This window comes from Salvelinus namaycush, chromosome 25, assembly GCF_016432855.1.
Source record: "Salvelinus namaycush isolate Seneca chromosome 25, SaNama_1.0, whole genome shotgun sequence".
Taxonomy (NCBI): domain Eukaryota; kingdom Metazoa; phylum Chordata; class Actinopteri; order Salmoniformes; family Salmonidae; genus Salvelinus; species Salvelinus namaycush.
Window position 1 is genome coordinate 28,397,874 of NC_052331.1, and position 24,103 is coordinate 28,421,976.

Below are 24,103 nucleotides of genomic sequence, written 5' to 3' on the forward strand. Positions count from 1 at the left end.
TTATTCAACACATTCAGGTGGCATGACATTGTGAAGAAAATCTATAATGAACAATGTGTCCCAGCCCAGCACCAAAACACTGGATTCAACTAATCAGTCTTGTGGATTAGTTGAATTGGGTGTTTAAAAAGAGTGACGCACGTGAGACCAAACCCTGCACACATTGCAGTTCTCTAGGAACGACTAAAATAATTGAAAAAGTACATTATGTGCCTTGATACACTGCTACCTCACTCCTGTAATACCCCTCAGAGGGCCACCAGGAGGAACCGTTGCAGAGGGCAGCAGCCCGCAGGTTGGTTCCCGGTAATTCCCAATGTAACAAAAGTAGGTTAACTTACTGTAGGGCTACGGGTAGTCGAGACAGGCACCTCTGACTCAGTGTCTGACGACTATCCGTGAGTCAGAACAGCCAGACTCTGTGGTCTGGAAAAAACTGGGTGGGTGTCTGGGATAATTCAAGGAGTCACTTTCACTTACCCCTTACAAGCTCATGTTTTATCTGGTGCATTCGAGTAAGGATAAAACAAAAGCGGGCACATACTGTGGTCACCACAGGACTGGAGTTGTGGAGAATGCTGACCCATGTACGGTGCATTCGTAAAGTATTCAGACCCCTTGACTTTTTCCACATTTTGTTACGTTACAGCCTTATTCTAAAATTGATTAAATATTTTTTTTTACCTCATCAATCTACACACAATACCCCAAAATGACAAAGTAAAAACAGACTTTTAGACAATTTGCCAATGTATTAAAAATAAAGAAATTGAAATCACATTTACATAAGTATACACCTTTGCCAGTGATTACAGCCTCGAGTCTTCTTGGGTATGAGACTAAAAGCTTGCCACACCTATATTTGGGGAGTTTCTCCCATTCTTCTCTGCAGATCCTCTCAAGCTCTGTCAGGTTGGATGGGTAGTGTTGCTGCACAGCTATTTTCAGATCTCTCCAGAGATGTTTGATCGGGTTCAAGTTCAGGCTCTGGCTGAGCCACTCAAGGACATTCAGAGAATAGTACAGAAGCCACTCCTGCATGGTCTTGGCTGTGTGCTTAGGGTCGGTGTCCTGTTGGAAGGTGAACCTTCGCCCCAATCTGAGGTCCTGAGAGCTCTGTAGCAAGTTTTCGTCAAGGATATCTCTGTACTTTGCTCCGTTAATCTTTGCCTTGATCCTGACTAGTCTCCCAGTCCCTGCCATTAAAAAACATCACAGCATGATGCTGCCACCACCGTGCTTCACTGTAGAGATGGTGCCATGTTTCTTCCAGATGTGACGCTTGGCATTCAGACCAAAGAGTTCAATCTTGGTTTCATCAAACCAGAGAATCTTGTTTCTCATAGTCAGAGTCCTTTAGGTGTCCTTTGGAAAACTCCAAGCGGGCTGGTCATGTGCCTTTTACTGAGGAGTGGCTTCCGTCTGGCCACTCTACCATAAAGGCCTGATTGGTGGAGTGCTGCAGAGATGGGAAAACTTTCCAGGAGGACAACCATCTCCACAGAGGAACTCTGTCAGAGTGACTATCGGGTTCTTGGTCACCTCCCTGACCAAAGCCCTTCTCCCCTGATTGCTCAGTTTGGCCGAGCGCCCAGCTCTAGGAAGAGTCTTGGTGGTTCCAAACTTCTTCCATTTAAGAATGATGGAGGCTGTGTTCTTGGGGACCTTCAATGATGCAGAAATGTTTTAGTATCCTTCCCTAGATCTGTGACTCGACACAATCCTGTCTCTGAGCTCTACGGACAATTCCTTCGACCTTATTGCTTGGTTTTTATATAGACAGGTGTGTGCCTTTCCAAATCATGTCCAATCAATTGAAGTTACCACAGGTGGACTCCAATCAAGTTATAGAAACATCTCAAGGATGATCAATGGAACAGGATGCACCTGAGCTCAATTTCAAGTCTCATAGCAAAGGGTCTGAATACTTATGTAAATAAGGTCTGTTTTGAACTTTTTATACATTTGCTAAAAAGAGCCTGGATCGAACATCTCTGGAGAGACCTGAAAATAGCTGTGCAGCGATGCTCCCCATCCAACCTGACGGAGCTTGACAGGATCTGCAGAGATTAATGGGAGAAACTCCTCAAAAACATGTGCCAAGCTTGTAGCGTCATACCCAAGAAGACTTGAGGCTGTAACTACTGCCAAAGGTGCTGAAGTATACTCTGAATACTTATGTAAATGTGATATTTCAGTTGTATATTTTTTTATACATTTGCCTAAATTTCTATTTACAATTAACAATTTACAATTAATTTTTTATTTATTTATTTATTTTTGAAATTTTATCCCCTTTTCTCCCCAATTTTCGTGGTATCCAATCGCTAGTAATTACTATCTTGTCTCATCGCTACAACTCCCGTACGGGCTCGGGAGAGACGAAGGTCGAAAGCCATGCGTCCTCCGAAGCACAACCCAACCAAGCCGCACTGCTTCTTTAACACAGCGCGCCTCCAACCCGGAAGTCAGCCGCACCAATGTGTCGGAGGAAACACCGTGCACCTGGCCCCCTTGGTTAGCGCGCACTGCGCCCGGCCCGCCACAGGAGTCGCTGGAGCGCGATGAGACAAGGATATCCCTACCGGCCAAACCCTCCCTAACCCGGACGACGCTAGCCCAATTGTGCGTCGCCCCACGGACCTCCCGGTCGCGGCCGGCTGCGACAGAGCCTGGGCGCGAACCCAGAGACTCTGGTGGCGCAGTTAGCACTGCGATGCAGTGCCCTAGACCACTGCGCCACCCGGGAGGCCCCGAAAACAATTAATTTAATCAATTTTAGAATAAGGGTGTAACGTAACAAAATGTGGAAAAAGTCAAGGGGTCTGAATACTTTCCCAATGCACTGTATTAAAGGAATATTTCTTTCATTAGTCCACTGTTGATACAGTCACACATTTTTGTTGCATGTCAGCAATCAAGTTTTCAAGATATAGGACTTTCAAAAAGCAAATTGTAACTTGCCACATCATGAAAGTGTTCTTATGATAACTCCAGATGTATTCCGGTATCAGTTTCTAAACTACTGCACATAATCCCATGTAGGACCAAAGATGCTGAACTGAACTTGAAATGTGATAGGCTGGGAGGATCTGGGCATACTGGCCAGATTTGGTCCCAGTCACAGACCTGTGACTGGGACCAAATCCACATAATCTCATAATAGGCAAGAGGACAAGGATTCATCATCCTAATAGCCCTGCATCAGATGAGAAACTCTAGATTCATAACAAAAACTGCCCATCATGCTTTCTACAGAATGAGTCAATCATGAATACATTACACATGCGAGCACTCATGTATTCAGACATTTGCAGCAAAAGTTAATCACTGGTCTGCAAAGTTTTGGGACCAGAAATGCTATCTGGAGTCCCGCGGTGAGCGCGAGAGCGAGTGAGAGAAAGAGAGAGGCCATCGTTAGAGCCTGAAACCACTGGAGGAGGAAGAGAGAATGGGTAGAATGATGGATGGGTGCAGATGAATATTAATAGCCAAAAAATACCACTCAGAACGCTCCCTCTGGAACGGTACGCCTGAACAGGATGTTAAGTCTGTGTTAGTGCCGTTGGTGCCAAATATCCCTTTACTGGCCTTTCAGACTGTTTTGCACAGTGTCTTTCCTTCAGTGAAAAGGTCAGAGAAATGTAATAGGTCTGAATGTAAACATTTTCACAGACTCCATAAAGGATCTTGACAAAGTGTTTTTCCCTGACTGTTCTCTAAGCTTTGGTGAAGTCTTTAGTCCATTGGGCTTGATTGAAATCCGAAGAGAGACAAAACAAGTTCAAAGTAGGGAGAAATGATACTTCACATTGATGGATAATGCCATGATTTTATCATTTTTATTCACATAAATGTATGTGTTATGACTCCAGTTTCAATATACAGTGACACATGCTGACCAAATGTGAGTGGGGACTCTCCAAACGAGTTGTTGTGAGTCTGCAGATTAAATACAGCTCATTTTATTAAAATAGATGCTATTTTATCACAGACTGAGTGATCCTGACACAGGCTGAATCATGGACAAAATTATTACTGTTTTCCTCAAAATGTTCCTTTAGCAACTGGACAAGGGGGCAGATGATATTGTCACAATATCAATAATCTTAATATTACTGAATTGCTATAAACCCCTCAATAGGCTATAGGCTGCCCCTGCTATATCCCACTCAATAAAACACTTATCCGGTGTGATGTTGTTTATCAAGTTGAACTCCGGATTTGATCAAGGTTGTCAACTGCCCCAGGGAATGGCAACAGCACTAGTAATGGATCCCAGCTGTTAGTGTAGTACTGGTTTGACTGAGCCAACCCCTATATAAAACTGGTTTAGGTAACTCTATATAGCTGTATAGAACTGGGTCACTGGGGCCGACTGGGCCCTGAGGAGAGCTGACTAGATTAGAGAGATACCCTGTAACCAATCTATGCACAGCTGGATGACACACTGACAAATCACAGAGGGGAAACATTGGTCTATTTTTTGATGCTTCGGTTTGCAGATGTTTCCAGCAAAAGATTAGCCTCATGACAATTTCAGTATTTCAACATTTGCCTATCAGGCTAGAGTTGAAGAAAGCAATTCTGCGTCATTTCTATGCACACAATGTTTTATAAGAACATTAAAACAGTTTCGACAGAGTGGGCAGACTATGATGATGGTGCCAGTGAAGTCAGACTTGTGAGAATGGTGGTAAGGTAAGTGACATCATGGCGTCCGTGTGAAAATGAACGGGTGAAACCGACCTCACAGGTCCGCAAACATCAGCCGTTTCGGAGGACCATCATTAACTTTTCAATTACATTCAATTTGGCCTAAAACGGCCCTGTGATTATCATCAGTCTGCCATGGCAAATAACAGGTATGGACCAACCATTGAGGAAGTCGACTAAACCATTCTAACGTTTCTGCAACTACCTCCCCCTAAAAAGCAACGTTTGAAATATTTTCTATCAACTTGTGGCTTTGAGTCAGTGACTCTTATCGCGCACGCACACACTCAGAGCTACATTATGGCACAAAAACAGAGATAATCAACACACCCCCACACATCCATATTTATAAACCACAGCCATTCAATTCAGTAATTAACCACCCATGTGTAGGTCACATCCTCACTCCCGTTCTCGCTGACTCTGAGAGACACACACATAAGCACAGAGACCACACCAAATCAATAGAAAAAGTGCAAGCCACAGAGATCCTACTCAATTACTAGAGGGGCTATGTCATAAACCCTCAAAAATCACAGAATGGGGTGAAAATGGCAGGCATATTGGTATTAAATTAGAGGTCGACCAATTAAATCGGAATGGCCGATTAATTAGGGCCGATTTCAAGTTTTCATAACAATCGGTAATCGGCATTTTTGGACACTGATCATGGCCGATTACATTGCACTCCACTAGGCTGACTACCTGTTATGCGAGTGCAGAAAGGAGCCAAGGTAAGGTGCTAGCTAGCATTAAACATATCTTATAAAAAACAATCAATCTTAACATAATCACTAGTTAAACTAGTAATATCATCAACCATGTGTAGTTATCTAGCTTGTCCTGCGTTGCATATAATCGATGCGGTGCCTGTGAAATGTATCATTGAATCATAGCCTACTTCGCCAAACGGGTGATTTAACAAGCGCATTCGCGAAAAAAGCACTGTCGTTGCACCAATGTGTACCTAACCATAAAGACAGCCAACTTCGCCAAACGGGGGATGATTTAACAAAAGCACATTTGTGAAAAAAGCACAATCGTTGCACGAATGTACCTAACCATAAACATCAATGCCTTTCTTAAAATCAATACACAGAAGTATATTTTTTTTAACCTGCATATTTAGTTAAAAGAAATCCAGGTTAGCAGACAATATTAAACTTGGGAAATTGTGTCACCTCTCTTGCGTTCATAGCACGCAGAGTCAGGGTACATGCAACAGTTTGGGCAGCCTGGCTCGCTTCGAACTAATTTGCAAGAATTTACATCACTTTGAAGGTTGTGCAATGTAACAGGAATATTTAGACTTATGGATGCCACCGTTAGATAAAATACGCAACGGTTCCGTATTTCACTGAAAGAATAAATGTTTTGTTTTTGAAATTATAGTTTCTGGATTCGACCATATTAATGACCTAAGGCTCATATTTCTGTGTGTTATTATGTTATAATTAAGTCTATGATTTGATAGAGCAAACTGACTGAGCGATGGTAGGCACCAGCAGGCTCGTAAGCATTCATTCAAACAGCACTTTCGTGCATTTTGCCAGCAGCTCGTCGCAATGCTTGACTTCAAGCCTATCAACTCCCGAGATTAGGCTGGTGTAACCGATGTGAAATGGCTAGCTAGTTAGCGGGGTGAGCGCTAATAGCGTTTCAAACGTCACTCGCTCTGAGACTTGGAGTAGTTGTACCCCTTGCTCTGCATGGGTAACGCTGCTTCGAGGGTGGCTGTTGTCGATGTGTTTCTGGTTCGAGCCCAGGTAGCGGCGAGGAGAGGGATGGAAGCTATACTGTTACACTGGCAATACTAAAGTGCCTATAAGAACATCCAATAGTCAAAGGTATATTGTTACGGATACAGGTATCCTGTGTGTATTTCTTTTCTCAATCATCATTCCCCAATCAGTCACCAATCAGAAGACACACCTCCTCCTGTTTCCATTACCCAATCACATCCCCTTTCCCTTGGTTTAAAAACCCATTCAGTTGTTTTCTCCAGAGCTCGATCTCTTTGTGTTTCAATCTCTCTGTGTCTCAATCTCTTGCAATATCTCTCTTTGAGCTCTCGTTTGTTTATACACCTACAGGTCACTTTGTCCCACCTGTGAGTATTGTTTTGGTTATGGTGTTTGACTGTTTGATTGTGGGAAAGGGGGTACCAAGACAAGTTGCCCATGGGCATACACTACCCGTAGGTAAACTTTGTCTAAATACACTAGTTAGAACTGGGCGGACCACCCTCTGTATTTTTGGTTAGTTAGCTAGCTGTTGTTGAAGCAGGTAGACTAGCTTAGGGGTGTTTTTGAATGCTTATTATTTATTTCCTTGGGTCCAGCTCAGCCCCTTTTCCCGCTCCCCCATTACTGTGTGTTTACAAATAAACCATGAGTGTTTGACGGTAGATTTTAAGTTGTCTGTGGTTATTTGTTCTCGCTGTTTTTCACTGTTATAATTTGCATGAGTTACGTTACGGGTCTCGTTGCCATCCCCCCTAGACTGTAGAGCCAAAGGGATTCGTAACATATATGAAATACAAATCGTATAGAGAAATAGTCCTATAATTCCTATAATGACTACAACCTAAAACTTTTTACCTGGGAATATTGAAGACTCATGTTAAAAGGAACCACCAGCTTTCATATGTTCTCATGATCTGAGCAAGGAACTTAAATGTTAGCTTTCTTACATGGCGCATATTGCACTTTTACTTTCTTCTCCAACACTTTGTTTTTGCATTATTTAAACCAAATTGAACATGTTTCATTAATTATTTGAGGCTAAATTGATTTTATTGATGTATTATATTAAGTTAAAATAAGTGTTATTCAGTATTGTTGTAATTGTCAATATTACAAATAAATAATTACATTTTTAATTTAAAATTGGCCAATTTAAATCGGTATCTGCTTTTTTAGTCCTCCAATAATCGGTATCGGCGTTGAAAAATCATAAAATCGGTCGACCTCTAGTATTGAGTAGCTTGGATAAAAAGGTGCCCAGAGTAAACTGCCTGCTACTCAATCCTAAAAGCTAGAATATGCATATAATTAGTAGATTTGGATAGAAAACACTCTGAAGTTTCTAAAACCGTTTGAATGATGTCTGAGTATAACAGAACTCATATGGCAGGCAAAAACCTGAGAAGAAATCCAACCAGGAAGTGGGAAATCTGAGGTTTGTAGTTTTTCAAGTCATTGCCTATCAAATATAGTGTCTATGGGGTCATATTGCACTTCCTAAGGCTTCCACTAGATGTCAACAGTCTTTAGAACCTTGTTTGATGCTTCTACTGTGAAGGATGAGGGAATAAGAGCTGATTGAGTCAGGGGTCTGGCAGAGTGCCACGAGCTCAGTCTCGCGCGCTCCCGTGAGAGTTAGCTGCGTTCCATTGCATTTCTACAGACAAAGGAATTCTTTGCAAACATTATTGAAGATTTATGATAAAAACATCCTAAAGATTGATTCTATACTTTGTTTGACATGTTTCTACGAACTGTAATATGACTTTTCGTCTGAACTTTCGCCTGGACTTGCACACGCCTCCTGAGTTTGGATTTGTGTCCTAATGCGCAAACAAAAAGGAGGTATTTGGACATAAATTCTGGACGTTATCGAACAAAAATTTACTGTGGAACTGGGATTCCTGGGAGTGCATTCTGATGAAGATCAAAGGTAAGTGAATATTTATAATGCTATTTCTGACTTCTGTTGACTCCACAACATGGAGGGTATCTGTATGGCTTGTTTTTGTGTCTGAGCGCCGTACTCAGATTATTGCATGGTGTGCTTTTTCCCAAAAGTTTTTTTGAAATCTGACACAGCGGTTGCATTAAGGAGAAGTTTATCTATAATTCCATGCATAACAATTGTATCTTTTAGCAATGTTTATTATGAGTATTTCTGTAAATTGATGTGGCTCTCTGCAAAATCCCCGGATGTTTTGGAGGCAAAACATTACTGAACATAACGCGCCAATGTAAACTAAGATTTTTGGATATAAATATGAACTTTATCGAACAAAACATACATGTATTGTGTAACATGAAGTCCTATGAGTGTCATCTGATGAAGATCATCAAAGGTTAGTGATTAATTTGATCTCTATTTCTGCTTTTTCTGACTCCTCTCTTTGGCTGGAAAAATGGCTGTGTTTTTCTGTGACTAGGTACTGACCTAACATAATCGTTGTGTGCTTTCGTCGTAAAGCCTTTTTGAAATCGGACACTGTGGCTGGATTTACAATAAGTTTCTTTAAAATGGTGTGAAATACTTGTATGTTTGAGGAATTTTAATTATGAGATTTCTGTTGTTTGAATTTGGCGCCCTGCACTTTCACTGGCTGTTGTCAAGTCGATCCCATTAACGGGATCTCAGCCATAAGAAGTTAATTAACACTATAAATTTGTTAACAAGCATGATAGCTGTACTTTTATTTTATGGTTGACAGCTTTTTGGCCATTAGCCAATCGGCATTTCTTAACTGGTAAATTCCCACCTCATCAGAGTGGAAACTTGAGAGGCTCAACATAACAATCTGGTCAAAACAGACAAGTAAGGAACATTGTGAATGGCATTTTAATTTTCGCTCTGTACCAAAACCAAACCGTAACCCAAAAACCGCAATACGTACCGAACCGTAGGTTTGGTGAACCATTAAAACCCTACATTTTTTAAATTAAATGTATCTATGGTGTATTAAAGCAACTTAAACAAGGATAATTGCAGGTAGGCCTACTGAACAAAGAGCTAAGGCTATTAACAAAAAACAAACACTTGGTTGGGAGCATGTGTTTCACTGTGTGCTGACTGCGGCGTTCTCTTGGTTATATAACACTAGTTGGTTACAACGTTGTTATATTAAAACACACTGGGAGCACAACAGTGTCCGGAGATTGTTTTACTGATACACTGATGAGTTGACTTCTAACTTGGGCAACAGTCCAGGCCTAGTGTCCAATGTCCAGCCATAGCTACAGCACACACAGACCCAAAGGTAGGCTAGATATGTTTATTGCCAATCCTATCAATGATAGTGCTGGTTGAACTATGACCTCAGATGACCACAGAAATCTGTTTGTTTTTGCTCAGAAGATATTGCCTCCTGTTACGCACCCGAGGCATGGAATTTTCTACAAAGTATACTAAAACTAGATGTACTAGTGACCCTCATTGAGTTTAAAACTCTGGTACAAAACTCTGTTCAGGAGTAGTGTAAATGTTTCCTGTAGGCTGGATTGTATTGTTGTGCTGATTGAATTAATAAAATGTTGTATTGATTGCTGCTGCCATCTTGGCCAGGTCTCCCTTGCAAAAAAGACTCTCAATGGGATTTTTATGATTAAACAAAAATAAACCCAGAGGGATATTATTAAAGCCCGACTGATAAATCGGTAGACCGAAATTAAAATCGGCATTTAAAAAAAAAGGTAATGATTGCCTGAAGAGGGCGCTCTACGAGCTGCTCATTTAACATCATTCAGCCTGTAAATCACGACGTCAGAGTGAGCATGGTGGTTTGACGTTGAGTAGCTTGCCAGCGACAGCGTATTTGGATAAGTAAATCAAAAGTACACTTCATCAAGCAAGTAGCCTTGTCCTCATTACATGCTCACTTGGTTAACATTGGCTGGCTAACCAGCAATGTATTTAGCCTAGCGAGCTATCTGTGCTATTTATGTGTGAACACAGGACTGACGACATAGTCAACTCTGACTCATCCTTCACACAAAAATAACACTGTTACTGTCTGGGCTTATTGTGTTAGTGGGATATTTTAGTTGGCGCAGATCTAGAATTCAGTCCGTCTGCTTAATTCATGATGAGATAAAGATTGTTAGCTAGCTAAATTAGTAATGTGTGACTAAAACCAGTGCGGCAAGCATCTTCCTGCTTTAATGTTTCAGTCAGCGCATGCCATTTGCAGTTGAAATATATAGCAGACACGTTTTGTACTGAATAACAGTGTAATTTACATTTACATTTTCGTAATGAATGTGTGGACCCCAGGAAGAGTAGATGCTGCTTTTGCAGCAGCTAATGGGGATCCTAATAAAATAAAATACAAAAAAATTCAATAACAGCTAGAATGTGCTTGTCATAATAGACATAATGTACTGTGACAACAAGCCAAAGACAAAGAAAAGAGGAGCTAGGAATCCCATTGTGCAATGAATGGAGGAACATATAACGCCTCACACAGCAGCCAGTCGGCCAATTGCATTCACGTTGTCATACTGCCTCACGCGGTTGCTAATAATCATGCAACCCCTTCTCAAAGTCAGGATATGCGTCGAGAAACCTGCCTATTTTCCTCTAAAGTATGTAATGTCACGATTTCAAAGCTATACGATATTACAGATTGCAAGTTAAATATTTGTAATGTTGTACTTCTTGTTGCTGAAATTCATGCTAATGTTGGGTTTTTGAGCTAGTGCCCAATTGACCCCTGCACTCCTTGAAGAGCCCTCCTTGTCCCGGGAATCGCCCAGAATGCACAGCACAGTCCATTGACGACGCATGTGAAACATACACAACTGCTGTTGATACAATTCCAATGGAGTTTCCCCATCTCCTTAAAAGTATCTCTCAACAAGCTCTCATTGAAGGTTGCCAAAGTGTTTCTTTACATGACCTTTGACTGTTGTAAAGCACCGTTGTGAATCTACTCAATACTAAGTGGTGACATTATGAACTGCATGTTACATGATTTCACTGCATAGTTTGTGATCTTGTGAACAGTGCAGTTTCAGATTTAATATCAGATTAACTTTGAGACAAAGCTTAATTCATTCAGCCCTTGTTTATTAGTGTACTTGTGGTGCTTCCGCACAAACACTTCACAAGTGTTATAATGACTTTTGTATTTATAGAGGATATACAGTGCCTTCGGAAAGTATTCAGAAAGTATTCAGATCCCTAGACTTTTTCAACTTTTACGTTACAGCCTTATTCTAAAATGGCTTTTTAAAAAATCTACACGCAATATCCCATAATAACAAAGCAAAAACAGGTTTAGAATTTTTTGCAAATGTATTAAAAATAAAAAACAGAAACCTTATTTTCAAAAGTATTCAGACCCTTTGCTATGAGACTTGAAATTGAGCTCAGGTGCATCCTGTTTCCATCGATCATCCTTGAGATGTTTCTACAACTTGATTGGAGTCCACCTGTGGTAAAGTCAATTGATTTGGAAAGGCACACCTGTCAAAGGTCCCACAGTTGACAGTGCATGTCAGAGCAAAAACCAAGCCATGAGGTCGAAGGAAATGTCCGTAGAGCTCTGAGACAGGATTATGTCGAGGAACAGATCTTGGGAAGGGTACCAAAAAATGTCTGCAGCATTGAAGGTCCCCAAGAACACAGTAGTCTCCATCATTCTTAAATGGAAGAAGTTTGGAACCGCCAAGACTGAGCAATCGGGGGAGAAGGGCCTTGGTCAGGGAGGTGACCAAGAACCTGATGGTCACTCTGACAGAGCTCCTCTGTGGAAATGGGAGAACCTTTCAGAAGGACAACCATCTCTGCAGCACTCCACCAATCAGGCCTTTTTGGTAGTGGCCAGACGGAAGCCACTCCTCAGTGAAAGGCACATAACAGCCTGCTTGGAGTTTGCCAAAAGGCACCTAAAGACTCTCAGACCATGAGACACCCGATTCACAAGACTCTCTGGTCTGATGAAACCAAGATTGAACTCTTTGGTCTAAATGCCAAGCGTCACGTCTGGAGGAAACCTGGCACCATCCCTATGGTGAAGCACGGTGGTGGCAGCATCATAATGTGGGGATGTTTATCAGCGGCAGGGACTGGGAGACCAGTCAGGATCGAGGGAAAGATGAACGGAGCAAAGTACAGAGATATCCTTGATGAAAACCTTTTCCAGACCTCTCAGGACCTCAGACTGGGGTGAAGGTTCACCTTCCAACAGGACAACGACCCTAAGCACACAGACAAAACAACACAGGAGTGGCTTCGGGAAAAGTCTCAATGTCCTTGAGTGGCCCAGCCACAGCCTGGACTTGAACCCGATCGAACATCTCTGGAGACCCGAAAATAGCTGTGCAGTAACGCTCCCCATCCAACCTGAGAGCTTGAGAGGATCTGCAAAGAAGAATGGGAGAAACTCCTCAAATACAGGTGTGCCAAGCTTGTAGCATCAAGGCTGTAATCACTGTCAAAGTACTGAGCAAAGGGTCTGAATAATTATGTAAATGTGATATTTCAGTTATATATTTATTTTTTTTAAACCTGTTTTTGATTTATCATTGTAGGGTATTGTGTGTAGATTGAGGGGGAAAACTACTTAATACATCTTAAAATAAAACTAATGTAACAAAATGTGGAAAAAGTCAAGGGGTCTGAATACTTTCCGAATACACTGTATAGTTGCTTTTTGGTGGTTATCATGTAAACCAATTTAAGAACAAATGTTCTTAAATAATGTACATTTTTATATTTAGTTACAAAATCATAATTTAGAGTATCTGTTAATCCTTTGGAGCACAATTTGGGGAAAAAAGGTCTGTTTTTCATTCCACCTGTTAAAAAACATGTATCGGCAGATATATCGGTAACTTTTGCCTCCCTAAAATCAGTATCGGACTCAAATCACACACACACACACACACACACACACTTGAACCGTTTCAAATACTTTGAGCGTTTGCTTTCGCCTGCCTGGAGTGCCAGGTAGGTGGTTGAAGTATTTGAAATGTTTTAAAATTGTATTTGAACCCAGGTCTGATACAGACATACACAGGTTTAGTAAACCCATTCTCTTTTTAGAGAAGCTACCCTGTACAATCCTCCACGTCTGCTTGAGATCCTTCCAACTTTGACTAGTCTAACTTCAGGCTCATCTGAGGGTTGATACCCTAATGAGCATAGCTACACTATACAATCCTCCACCTATATGTCTATACTGCAGTTCCCACCAGTGGTTCAGAGTAGCCTCTGTTGCTAGTCAAACGTAACAAGTTAGATTAAGTCTCCAAGCACACAATGCCATGCAGAAACACCACAGGGAACTCTTAAAAGGGACACGAGGTGTTTCACTGAGAATCCCGCTGTAGAAACAGATCAGCCTTCCAATGAAACTGAAAGCTGCTATGACGTAGCCAGCGACACTAGAAAAAGGCATGAGCAATGCATTGTCATTCTCCTCGCTGTTAGACCAAAGACTGATGGCCAGAAGCTTCATTTAGAGGGAGGGGTATTTGATGAGATCAGATTATTGTGCACGTCGCTTCCTCTCCCAGGCTCAACACTCTTTTCCTCCTCTCTCTCTCTTTCTCAGGTTTTTTTTACTTTGTTCTTGCATTGATTTCTGCAGAATTTGTTTGATACTGAAAGGCCAAGGGTTAGCTAACAGTAGTGTTGGGGAGATGTAGGGGGGGGGGGGGGGGGGGGTGTCAGGCCCTAATAGTGTGCAGAATGCACGTGCACACACACATCTTATTTTACCTTCGATAGAGGGAGCCTGGTCCTGGGCAGAATACAGCATATCCTTGAAAGCCTGAAGAGCAGAGAGAGAAAAACAAGAGAAAGGGGTAAAAATAAAGTCACTAACCTAAGAAATGGGATGACATATTTATAAAATGAACTGGAGACATTGTGTTGTGTTCGACGCAACATCACTTGTGTTTCGACACGGACTCAATAATGCAGCACTACACCAAGTATTCACACACAATTAAGCCAACAGCTCAATGTGGTAGAGCAGCACATGATGTAGTGTAGTGTATGAGTCATGACGCTGCCACTGCTTAAAAGGGATATACTTCCAGTATTTGCTCTAAGCTAGCCCTAATAATAGCTAGGTCTGGGTTTAAGGTTAGGAGTTAGGTAACATGCTAGCTAAGTAGTAAGTAGTTGCAAAGTTACTAATTAGTTAAAATGCTAAAGTTCTCCATGATGTGATTCGAACACTCAACATTTGGGTTGCTGGACCTTTATACGCTAGGGATGGGAATTGCCAGGGACCTCAGGATATGATATTATCACGACATGTATTGCAATTCTCACGATTCTATATGTATTGCGAAGCGATACTGCGATTTCATAGCGATTCGATGTTCCAAACATATATTCGTCACCATGCCTGCTGCTGAGAGACAAGAGAAAAAAAGTTGTCTTGATCAGTCATGGAAATAAAAAAAGTGGTAAAAAACATGTTGGCTCACCACATAAAAGCAGATGGAGAGCAAGTTATAGAAGGAAAATTACTAGAGTTTCGGCGCAGGTACAGACAGCTAGCACAAACATAATATTGCAATATTGTCAAAAATAATATTAATATACAGTATATTGTCAAAAATAGTATCCTGATATGTAATTATTGATTTCACCCATTACTACTATACATGGCTTCTTGCATTTCTTAATAGGCAAGCTAAAAAGCCAGGCCAAATCAGTGAGTTCAGCCCCTCTAACATGGGCACCCAGATTATTGTACCACTGACTAGCTAAAACAGCCAGGGAATTTCTGCCCAGGAGCAAGCAGGCAAGCAGGCGGCCAGGCAGGCAAGCAGGCGGCCAGGCAGACATGTCATAGTAAACCCTTTCCAACCTATAAAGGGAAGCTACACTGTACAATACTCTTTCAGCATGTTGGTATACAGACAGACAGAAGGCCAGACAGGACAACCAGCCAGCCAGAGGAAGCAGCAGAAAGTTGAGGGATAAAACAGGTCATGATATTCGGGGCTGTGTGCAAATATAACAATAGAGAAGCTGTCCTTGAGAAAATGCCAAGTGTGCGCAAAGCTGCCATCAAGGCAAAGGGTGGCTACTTTCAAGAATATAAAATATATTTTGATTTGTTTAACACCTTTCTGGTTACTACATGATGACAAATTACCATGAATTCTGCTAAATGTATTAGTTTAGGAAATCTGTTCCCAAGTATTCCCACAATGTGATCGTATCTCAATGTAATCAAGGTATGAAATTATTTTTTATTTTCAAATACAACTCATTGGGATTAGTTGTGGTTAATTTGCACTGCACAAATTATAATAATTATTTTCCAGCCCCCCGACCATCCAGCCTCTGCTGAATTTAGTTGCCTACTCCTGCTATACAGTCGCTCTCTGTGCCCCAGAGTAGAGAACAAGAAGTCACTTATTATTGTGGAAAAGCCAGCGAGTCTGAGGACAATAAAAGCCCTCAGTGCCAATAGAGCTGCATGGTCAAGGTCACTCATGCTCTGATGAATGAGTGGATTCAGTAGATTTACAAACAAGAGCAACGAATGAAGAGAAATTAACAAATGATTGGGGAAAAAGTCTAGTGTCCTGAAATATAATAGGGATGCATGATATATCGGTGAAAATATCGGAATCGGACAATATTAGCCAAAAATGACAACATTGACGACGGCCCGATGTCTAGTTTAACGCCGATGTCGAAAACCGATGTCAAAGCTGAAGTGTATACCTATATAACGTAGGTAGGTTACGTAATGACGCCACGAAAAATACAGCGCTACACGTGCAACACAGAATTCCTAACTTAGCCCACAATGTCTGCTGTGTGGATCTATTTTGAAGTTTTAAAGGAAGATAACAAAAAGGCCATATGCAACGTTTGTGCAGCTATTATTTCCCAAGGGGGAGAAAGTGAAATCTTTCAATGCCACAAACCTAATTACTCATTTGAAAGTGCATCACCCCCAGACGTTGAGCGACTACTTGGAACAAAAGCAGAAAATAAACTACGCGCACACTTCCAACAACTAAACAAGTTCAAGTCGAGCAGTCATTTGAAAGAGTAAGAAAATTTCAGCGAGACAACTCAAAGGCGAAATCCATTAAAGCCAAGATAATGGAATTCATTGCCCTTGACAATCAACCATTCTCTGTTGTGGATGATGTTGGCTTTCGCCGACTGGTCAAGCACCTCGAGCCCCAGTACACACTACCAAGTAGGCGCTATTTTTCAGATGTTGCGCTACCGGAGTTACACAGTATTGTTGAAATGCACATCCACGAGCTACTTGCTATGGGCGTGCGTCACTGCTATTAGCTTCACAACTGACATTTGGACCAGCGACGTCAGCTCCATGAACATGCTGAGTCTGACAGCACAGTGGGTCGACAAGGATTTCGTATTGAGGAAAGCAATATTGCATGCTCAAGAATGTGCTGGTTCTCATACCGCTTCTGCCATTTCAATGGCATTTGAGAAAATGTTTGAAACTTGGAAAATCCCCAAGAACAAAGTACACGCTGTACTACGTGATAATGCACGTAACGTGACAAAGGCTTTGGAAGAATGCAGAGTCGCCAGTTTGCCATGCATGGCACACACGCTGCAACTGGCTGTGAACGAAGGTGTTTTGGCCCAACGCAGCATATCTGAGACAGTGGCAACAGGTAAGGAAGATAGTGGGTCATTTTAAAACACACAGCTAGCATACAGCCGCCTGCAAGTAATACAGGACCAGCTTGGAGTGAAAACAAAAAGGCTTAAGCAAGACGTTTCCACCAGATTGAACAGTACTTTTTACATGATGGAGAGCATGCTGGAACAAAAACGAGTGCTTGGCGTGTACGTAGCTGACTGAGTTACCTGCAACAATCAGTACAAACCAGTGGACTCTCATTGAAAACATGAACACACTCCTAGCTCCATTCGAACAACTGACTCGAGAAATAAGCTCTTCAACTGCGTCTGCAGCAGACGTGATACTCTCTGCGCAACAAAACTTCCGACACAGACAGTGGGGTTAAAACCTGCAAAAGTACTCTACTAGACGCTGTGAACAAGCGATTCGGTGGCATTCTCTCTGAGCCTCTTTACTGTGTCGCCACCATGCTGGATGCTAGGTACAAGGACCGCTACTTCGATGCAGACAAGAACAGGGTTTACGTGAAATGTTACACAGTTGGACAAGATGGAAACGGACACAGTGACACTGCACACTGAAGAAGAGGACCCACGACAGAAGAGGCCACAAACAGACAGGGCTGAAACATCACTGCTTGACATGTATGATGAAATCCTGGTTGAGAATGAAACGACTGAACAAATGAACAAAACAGCAAGTAAGTGAAAATAGGTTTTGATTATGTTTTACTGGTAATGGGGACATACGCAAATGCCAACAAAATAACTTTTTGGTGTGTGTGAGAGAGAGACACTTAATTAAAAAAAAAAAATCTGTTACTACATCGGCCAACATTTGCCAATGTTGATCTATGCCTAATGAACATTTGGAATGCAAGAATAATAGAGGACCCCCCCCCCTTCCCATTATTTGCAGAACCTACTATTCCCCTCCACTTGGATACTGGAGAAGTAACAAGCACCGTTTCCCCATCCTAGCTAAAGCTGTGCGCAAGTATCTTGGTGCTCCCTGTACTAGTGTGGCCAGTGAGCACCTTTTCAGTGCAGCTTCACACATTGTAGACGAAAAAAGAAACAGACTCTCTCGTGACAAAGCCGAGCTGGTCATCTTTGTGACGAAAAACCTCCACCAAATGTTAAAATTGTAAATGGGCAGTCATATTGTAACCCAGCCATCTAGAGTCACTGGAAAAATGTTTACTAAGCCCAATGACTTTTCTGTTTATTCATGGCTGGTATAGGTCAAGATTTTTATTTTATTTAAAACAAAGTAGTTTTTAGTTTTTTTATTTCCTAAATGAAAGATGTGTTGTAAATTTGCTCTCATTTTACTAGTCAAGTCAGTTGAGCACATTTTAAAAGTTGGTTGGCATACTTGTGTTGTGTGTGTATTATCTTACAGCGGGAATCCCAAATCAATCATTACCGATCAATCAGGGTTCCATACTTACTGTATCCTTATCCAACGTGTGTGTCCAACACCATAAACCCCCACTGTTCCCAACAAAGATGTAGGTAGATCCATTCTCACATGCTTGTTTGTTCTCTCATCACGTGACACCTTGGAACAACAGCTTCAACATCAGGCTACAATAACAAGCGTCCTCAGTTCTCCAGTCCAAGACATGCCCCTAGAGAGTCCAGATAAATGTTACTCCTAGGCAAAGGCCTTGGGTCAGCTTTCACTGCCTTAATCCAAGCCTTTGGGGGCTATTAGAAATACTGTTCCTAGAGTCTAGACAAGAGATTGGGGGTAAAGTCTAGCCAACCTATATATGAGGGAAAAATTACCTACACTAGAAATGTATGCCCAAAAGGCCCCTAGCATCTATCCCCTTGGAACTTGTCTATATAGAATCTCATAAATAGTGAGAGAGAGAGAACCAAAAGACAAGGGGCCAGTCTATGGTCCTCCATTTTACAGCCCTGCTACACTAGATCTATCGGAGCATGGCATTGCCATCAGTCATTTAGGGAATGCTTCCTTTGAAATCAATGAAAGCTGCTATGTTGCCCGCGTTGTGTCACATCCAATGGCAGCGTCAAAGTGCAAGAATTGCTGAGGTTCAATTCTCCATGCACATTCATTCTATCTTGTGAATAGAAAAAATTAGAAAATAGTTGATTTTGGTTGGTTTCTGGTGTAGCAGGTAGAACTTCACATTGCCATCAGTATTGTGTCAATGTGTGTAGTGCAGGCCCCCAGTGTCCGGTCTGGAACGTCAAGTGATGAGATCTGCTGGTGGGCTACTGTGTAGAAACCTAGCGGTGCCAAAATCCCATTGTCTTCCCTCGAAAGCCTATGTAAAATAGATATTTTTTTCTGTATGGCGTTTTGAGCTCCAAAATCTGTTTATCAAGATCGATCCCCACGGATGAGGCTCGCACCCTCATGCACGCTCTTTGCGCATAACTCGGGCTGGATGAAAACGACTACATCAACCATGATCCTTTGCTAGTTACGGCCACTTTCAATATGATCCTTAGCAATTTTTTGGTGCCATTCAGCCTCAAATCATCAATATGGCGCGTTTCATATTCAAATACTTCCAGCTTCATGTGCCATCGGGACATTTCTATAGGAATACGTGGATGACGTCAGCGCTACTATCTTCTGGTTTTAATGTCTATGGTGTAGCGTAGCTGGCTTGTTAGCTAAGGTCTTCTGTGAGGCGCTGGTTGCGTTCCAGCCCATCTTTACACAGTTGGACTGTGCATATCATAAGACCGCTATATCATTAATGTGGTTCTTGAGATGTTAAAACACTACTCCAGGCATCGTTAGAATTTGCACAGCGCGACGGCCTGGAACGCGACCAGTACCTTACTCTTCCCTGGAGCTGAGCCAGTAAGAGAAGACACTGACTGATATGATCGTGCCGTGACCCTGGTCCCTGCCGGAACCTGCTCTGCACAGCACAAAAACGGTCACGGGACTGTCACTGTGAGAGCTAGCTAATATAATGGGACAGTCCTCTGTTTAAATGCTCCAGTAGTTTAATTAGAAGCGTTCATTTATTTTAACCACAGAGGAGAAGGCCTGACAAAGACCCTTTTTGTGGTCAAATCTTTGCTAGTAAGTAAAACCATGGGAGAATTTAGCCCTTAGGTTAAACCGCGAGCAGGTGTGATTTTTTTTTTTTTATTCAACCCTTTTTTGCACTACTTTCAAACTAGCAGCAGTGTTTCCCTAGCCTAGCTCTGTTTTAAAATGGTGAATGTGAGGAACAGATAGTGTTTTTACAGAGCAGAAAACCGTTTGTGGCAGAGATGGTAGGAATGATAACAGCAACAGAGACAGGAATGGCATGGCATGGTGTGCTTTACAAAGATCACCAACTGTCATGCAGTACTCAGCACAGAGACTACACAGCAGGGCGCAGTGCTACTAGTGTAGCCAAAGCCTTTGTTTTCCCACACTATCCACTGTGTATGTTTGTGTGTGTGTATGGTGTTTGGTGTTTGTACTTGACAGAAAGGGCAACTTCCCATGCTTGAGCCTGTGTGAGTGTGCACGAAGTTCATCAGCGGGTTCTAAAGCTTAAGTTTCCAAAACAAAGCAGACCACTACAGGCAAGCGATTATCCATTCAGCCCCCCTCCCTCTACCGCTGTACTCCTGTTGGCCCTTCACAGGTCTGTGGTATCTTGCTAGCGGTGTTACACATCGTAGGCCGTAATACAGGCCAAACTACAACACAAGATCAAGGCAGTGTGGACGGTGGAGATATGGTGTGTGTTAGGCTACACTAGTAGCTTACGAGACAGAGTCTGGTTAGAATGAACGTTGAGTGACTTCTCTGACCACAACTGGCCACACATTCTCTGCCTCCAATCTCACTGCAGTCAACTGCAAAATAGGCTAATAAGCTAAAAGAAAACTGCCATATATAAGTATTTGAGTGTCATGTCACGCGTATAATAGGATTAAATCTGACGCACAAGCCTAGATGAAGGAGTAGGTGGCCTATAGGCTATTAACTACTGGTGAGTTAGCCACTGCACGTCTCCAATCTGAGCTCAGAAAACAGTAAGCCATAATCAGGGTCATATTCACCAGGCACCGAACTGAAAAAAACTTACTGAAACAGGAAGGGACTACCAGAATGTATCCAATAAGAAACACTTTACAAAAGCAAACTGTTTTGCCGTAATGAATATGACCCAGAAAAATCGGCTCCACAAGAGTAAAAGATACAAAAACAACAGAGGTCCCTCAGACAGGCACAGGTAATTATTCTCAACAACAACCGTATCCACAGACACACAGACATGAATAAAGGCAGACATGAACATGGTACACAAACACACATGTACATGCACCGCATGAATTCAGACAAGAATAAACAGTACAATGACAGACATAAAATGTCTGCTGCCTGCAAATGAATACAATAAGCCTCAGCCTGTTTCCCTGATGAATCTAATTGAGGCAGTACAGTGCTCTGCTCATACAGAATGTTGAGTGCAGAGTCCAGCTATCCTCTTGACCTGAGAGAGAGAGAGCAGTGAACAAATACAACACCTTTACAAGGAATTAGAATATATTCTCAGAGCGGCACGTGCATGCATATATGTGTATGGGCGCACACATTCAAACACATACATGCACACACACCAAGGCAGAATCTCACAAACAGGTTGTCATAAACAGGCTTAGGTCTATGTTCTCACAAACATTTTGAAAACCACTACATGAAGAGACTACACTTCTGAAAACCACTACATGAAGAGACTACACTTCTGAAAACCACTACATGAAGAGACTACACTTCTGAAAACCACTACACGAGTGATACTTCGTCCCAATGTGTTGTGCAACTCCAGCCAACTGGCAGGAGTCTGGAAAGACAAATGGTGTAATCATCGTGTGGAGAACTGACCCCGCAAGAGCCAGAGAGCCATCATTCACTCTCTGTTCTAGCCCTGACCATCTCTAATCAGTAGGCTAATCCAACGGAAGAAACCTCAGCAGCACTGATGTGAAATGATTCAATTATGTGTACTGCAGTCAGAGGGAGTGCTGATGTGTGTGTGTGGGGGGGGGGGGGGGGGAGGGAGGGGCGCTGCTGTTTTAGAGTGCTGATGTGGGGAGTAGAAGAGGGGCGGTGCTGTTTTAGAGTGCTGATGTGGGGGAGAGGGGCGGTGCTGTTTTAGAGTGCTGATGTGGGGGAGTAGGAAAGGGGCGGTGCTGTTTTAGAGTGCTGATGTGATGGACACAACTAGACCATATTTCACACACTTGCATGATCATAACTCACAAAGACAATGTTTATCATTGAGGAATGCAAGCTCAATAACAATTATTTTGGATCTATATGCCATAAATGTATTTGGCATGCTTACTTCATAACAAAGAAATGCTCTAAGGACCACTGGTCTGGACCCATTTTGCACACACATTTTCCAGCAGACGGTAGTACTGGAAGAGAGCAAGCAGACCCTTTCCAGAGCTTTTTAATTAAAAGTCAGTGTCCTTGAATTTGACTTTGTTGGTGTTGATACATGAGAGGATGGTTGCCAGCAAATATTTTAGAGGTAGCCATTTGCCCTGCGGTCTGAATTGGACCCAGCCCAGGGACTGTGTCAGTAAACATGACAGTGCTGGTGCAAGAAGCAGCAATGCGTAGAACTGAGGACTGCAGCAGTGATCACCTCCAAATGCAGGTGTTCATTGCAGAGCTATGTTGCTGCAATCCACACCAGTTCCATAGATTGCAGGTATATTCAATCATCTCCATCAAACAGGGGCATTGGGTTTTGTAGTTGATCCGTGCTGAAGAATGTTAGGCGATCAGTGTAATAGTGTGCACTTTATTACAGGTAACTACTGTACTGTAACGTTATAACGCTACTGAACAAGCTAGCTATTTGGTTGGAATTGTTTAATTAATTGCATTGCAAGAGTTTTCTATCTAGGTAACAAAATAAGGTAGAGAATAAGAATTATGAACCATACATCTAATGTAACGTATAGTATGGCTCGCTGAGTTACATTAGGTCAAGCAATACTTGTAAAACACGCTAAATAGCTCAAACGCTTGGCATTCAATGTCTCAAAAAACTGTTCATTCACTGTAGAACACTGTAAACCCCATTAGATGCAACCCCCCAGCAATATTAGCAGACTAACGTCGGCTAACCGCTAACATTAGGAGTTCATGCTACGTTATTTGTTATACTCGCTAGCTGACATTTCATTAGTAATGATTACTAGCTGTGTGTGTTATAAAAACGAAGCTCTATCAAGAGTATCCCTCTCTAGGCAGTTAGCTAGCTAGCGTAATTTAGAAGCGCGAGCACCCCCAAAAAAATTGGACAGCTAGCTAGCGCGAGCTAGCCATTTACCTCATACTGGATGTATTGTTTTCTCCATTCAGGGGTGATGTGCGCAGAAAGGTGCTCCGTGAATTTCATCCTTCCTCAGTGGTTCCCCTCCGGGGTTTCGACGTTGAAATACTTGCTGTCAGATGACTTTCTTTGCGATGGATGATATCATACAGCTAGCCAGCTAGCTAAAATAAAACCAGCGAGGACAGTTTGATAGAGAATCACCACTTAGCAATGTTTGTCATCCAGATTATGACTGCTGCTCGGTCGAAGATCCCCTTTTCTCCGTCTCACATTATGGTCGGAGAACGTATGACAGCCACGAAATATTACTTCAAGAAAATGCTCCTCTCCGCCTTTATCTTAACTAGCTACGTTGTCACTATAATAACATGTTGTTTCGCCTTTGATTATTACTTGGACTACATTGTTTCTGAGGTAACAGCCACTACCTAGCCTCTTGTGCTGTGAGGTCGTTGAGTCGCCATCGTTGGGCAGAAAGTGACGTGGTTGTGTCGTCACTCTTCATAGAATACACAACAGCAAGTGGATTTTAAATTCTCACCGCCCCCTTCATTTGGAAAACGGCAAGAGCATGTGCCTTACCCACAATTTCTACTCTAAACCACTGGTTTCACAAACTAAAGTCCAAACCCTTGCCAGACGGTCAGACCTATCATACATTTGCGTTGTGGACATCAGTGTCT

At 42.2% G+C, this 24,103-nt stretch overlaps 1 protein-coding gene across 1 annotated transcript in view; it reads right to left on the reverse strand.

Moving 5' to 3' along the window:
* The window catches only part of LOC120020426 (xenotropic and polytropic retrovirus receptor 1 homolog), a 42,202-nt gene extending 18,319 nt beyond the window's left edge, over positions 1 to 23,883 (reverse strand). The window contains exons 1-2 of the mRNA XM_038964084.1: positions 23,415 to 23,883; positions 14,182 to 14,233 (exon numbers count right to left, since the gene is read on the reverse strand). Coding sequence (XP_038820012.1) covers positions 14,182 to 14,233; positions 23,415 to 23,483 — 121 coding nt within the window. The 5' untranslated portion in view covers positions 23,484 to 23,883. The remainder of the gene's footprint in view (positions 1 to 14,181; positions 14,234 to 23,414) is intronic.
* Between the last annotated feature and the right edge of the window lie 220 nt (positions 23,884 to 24,103).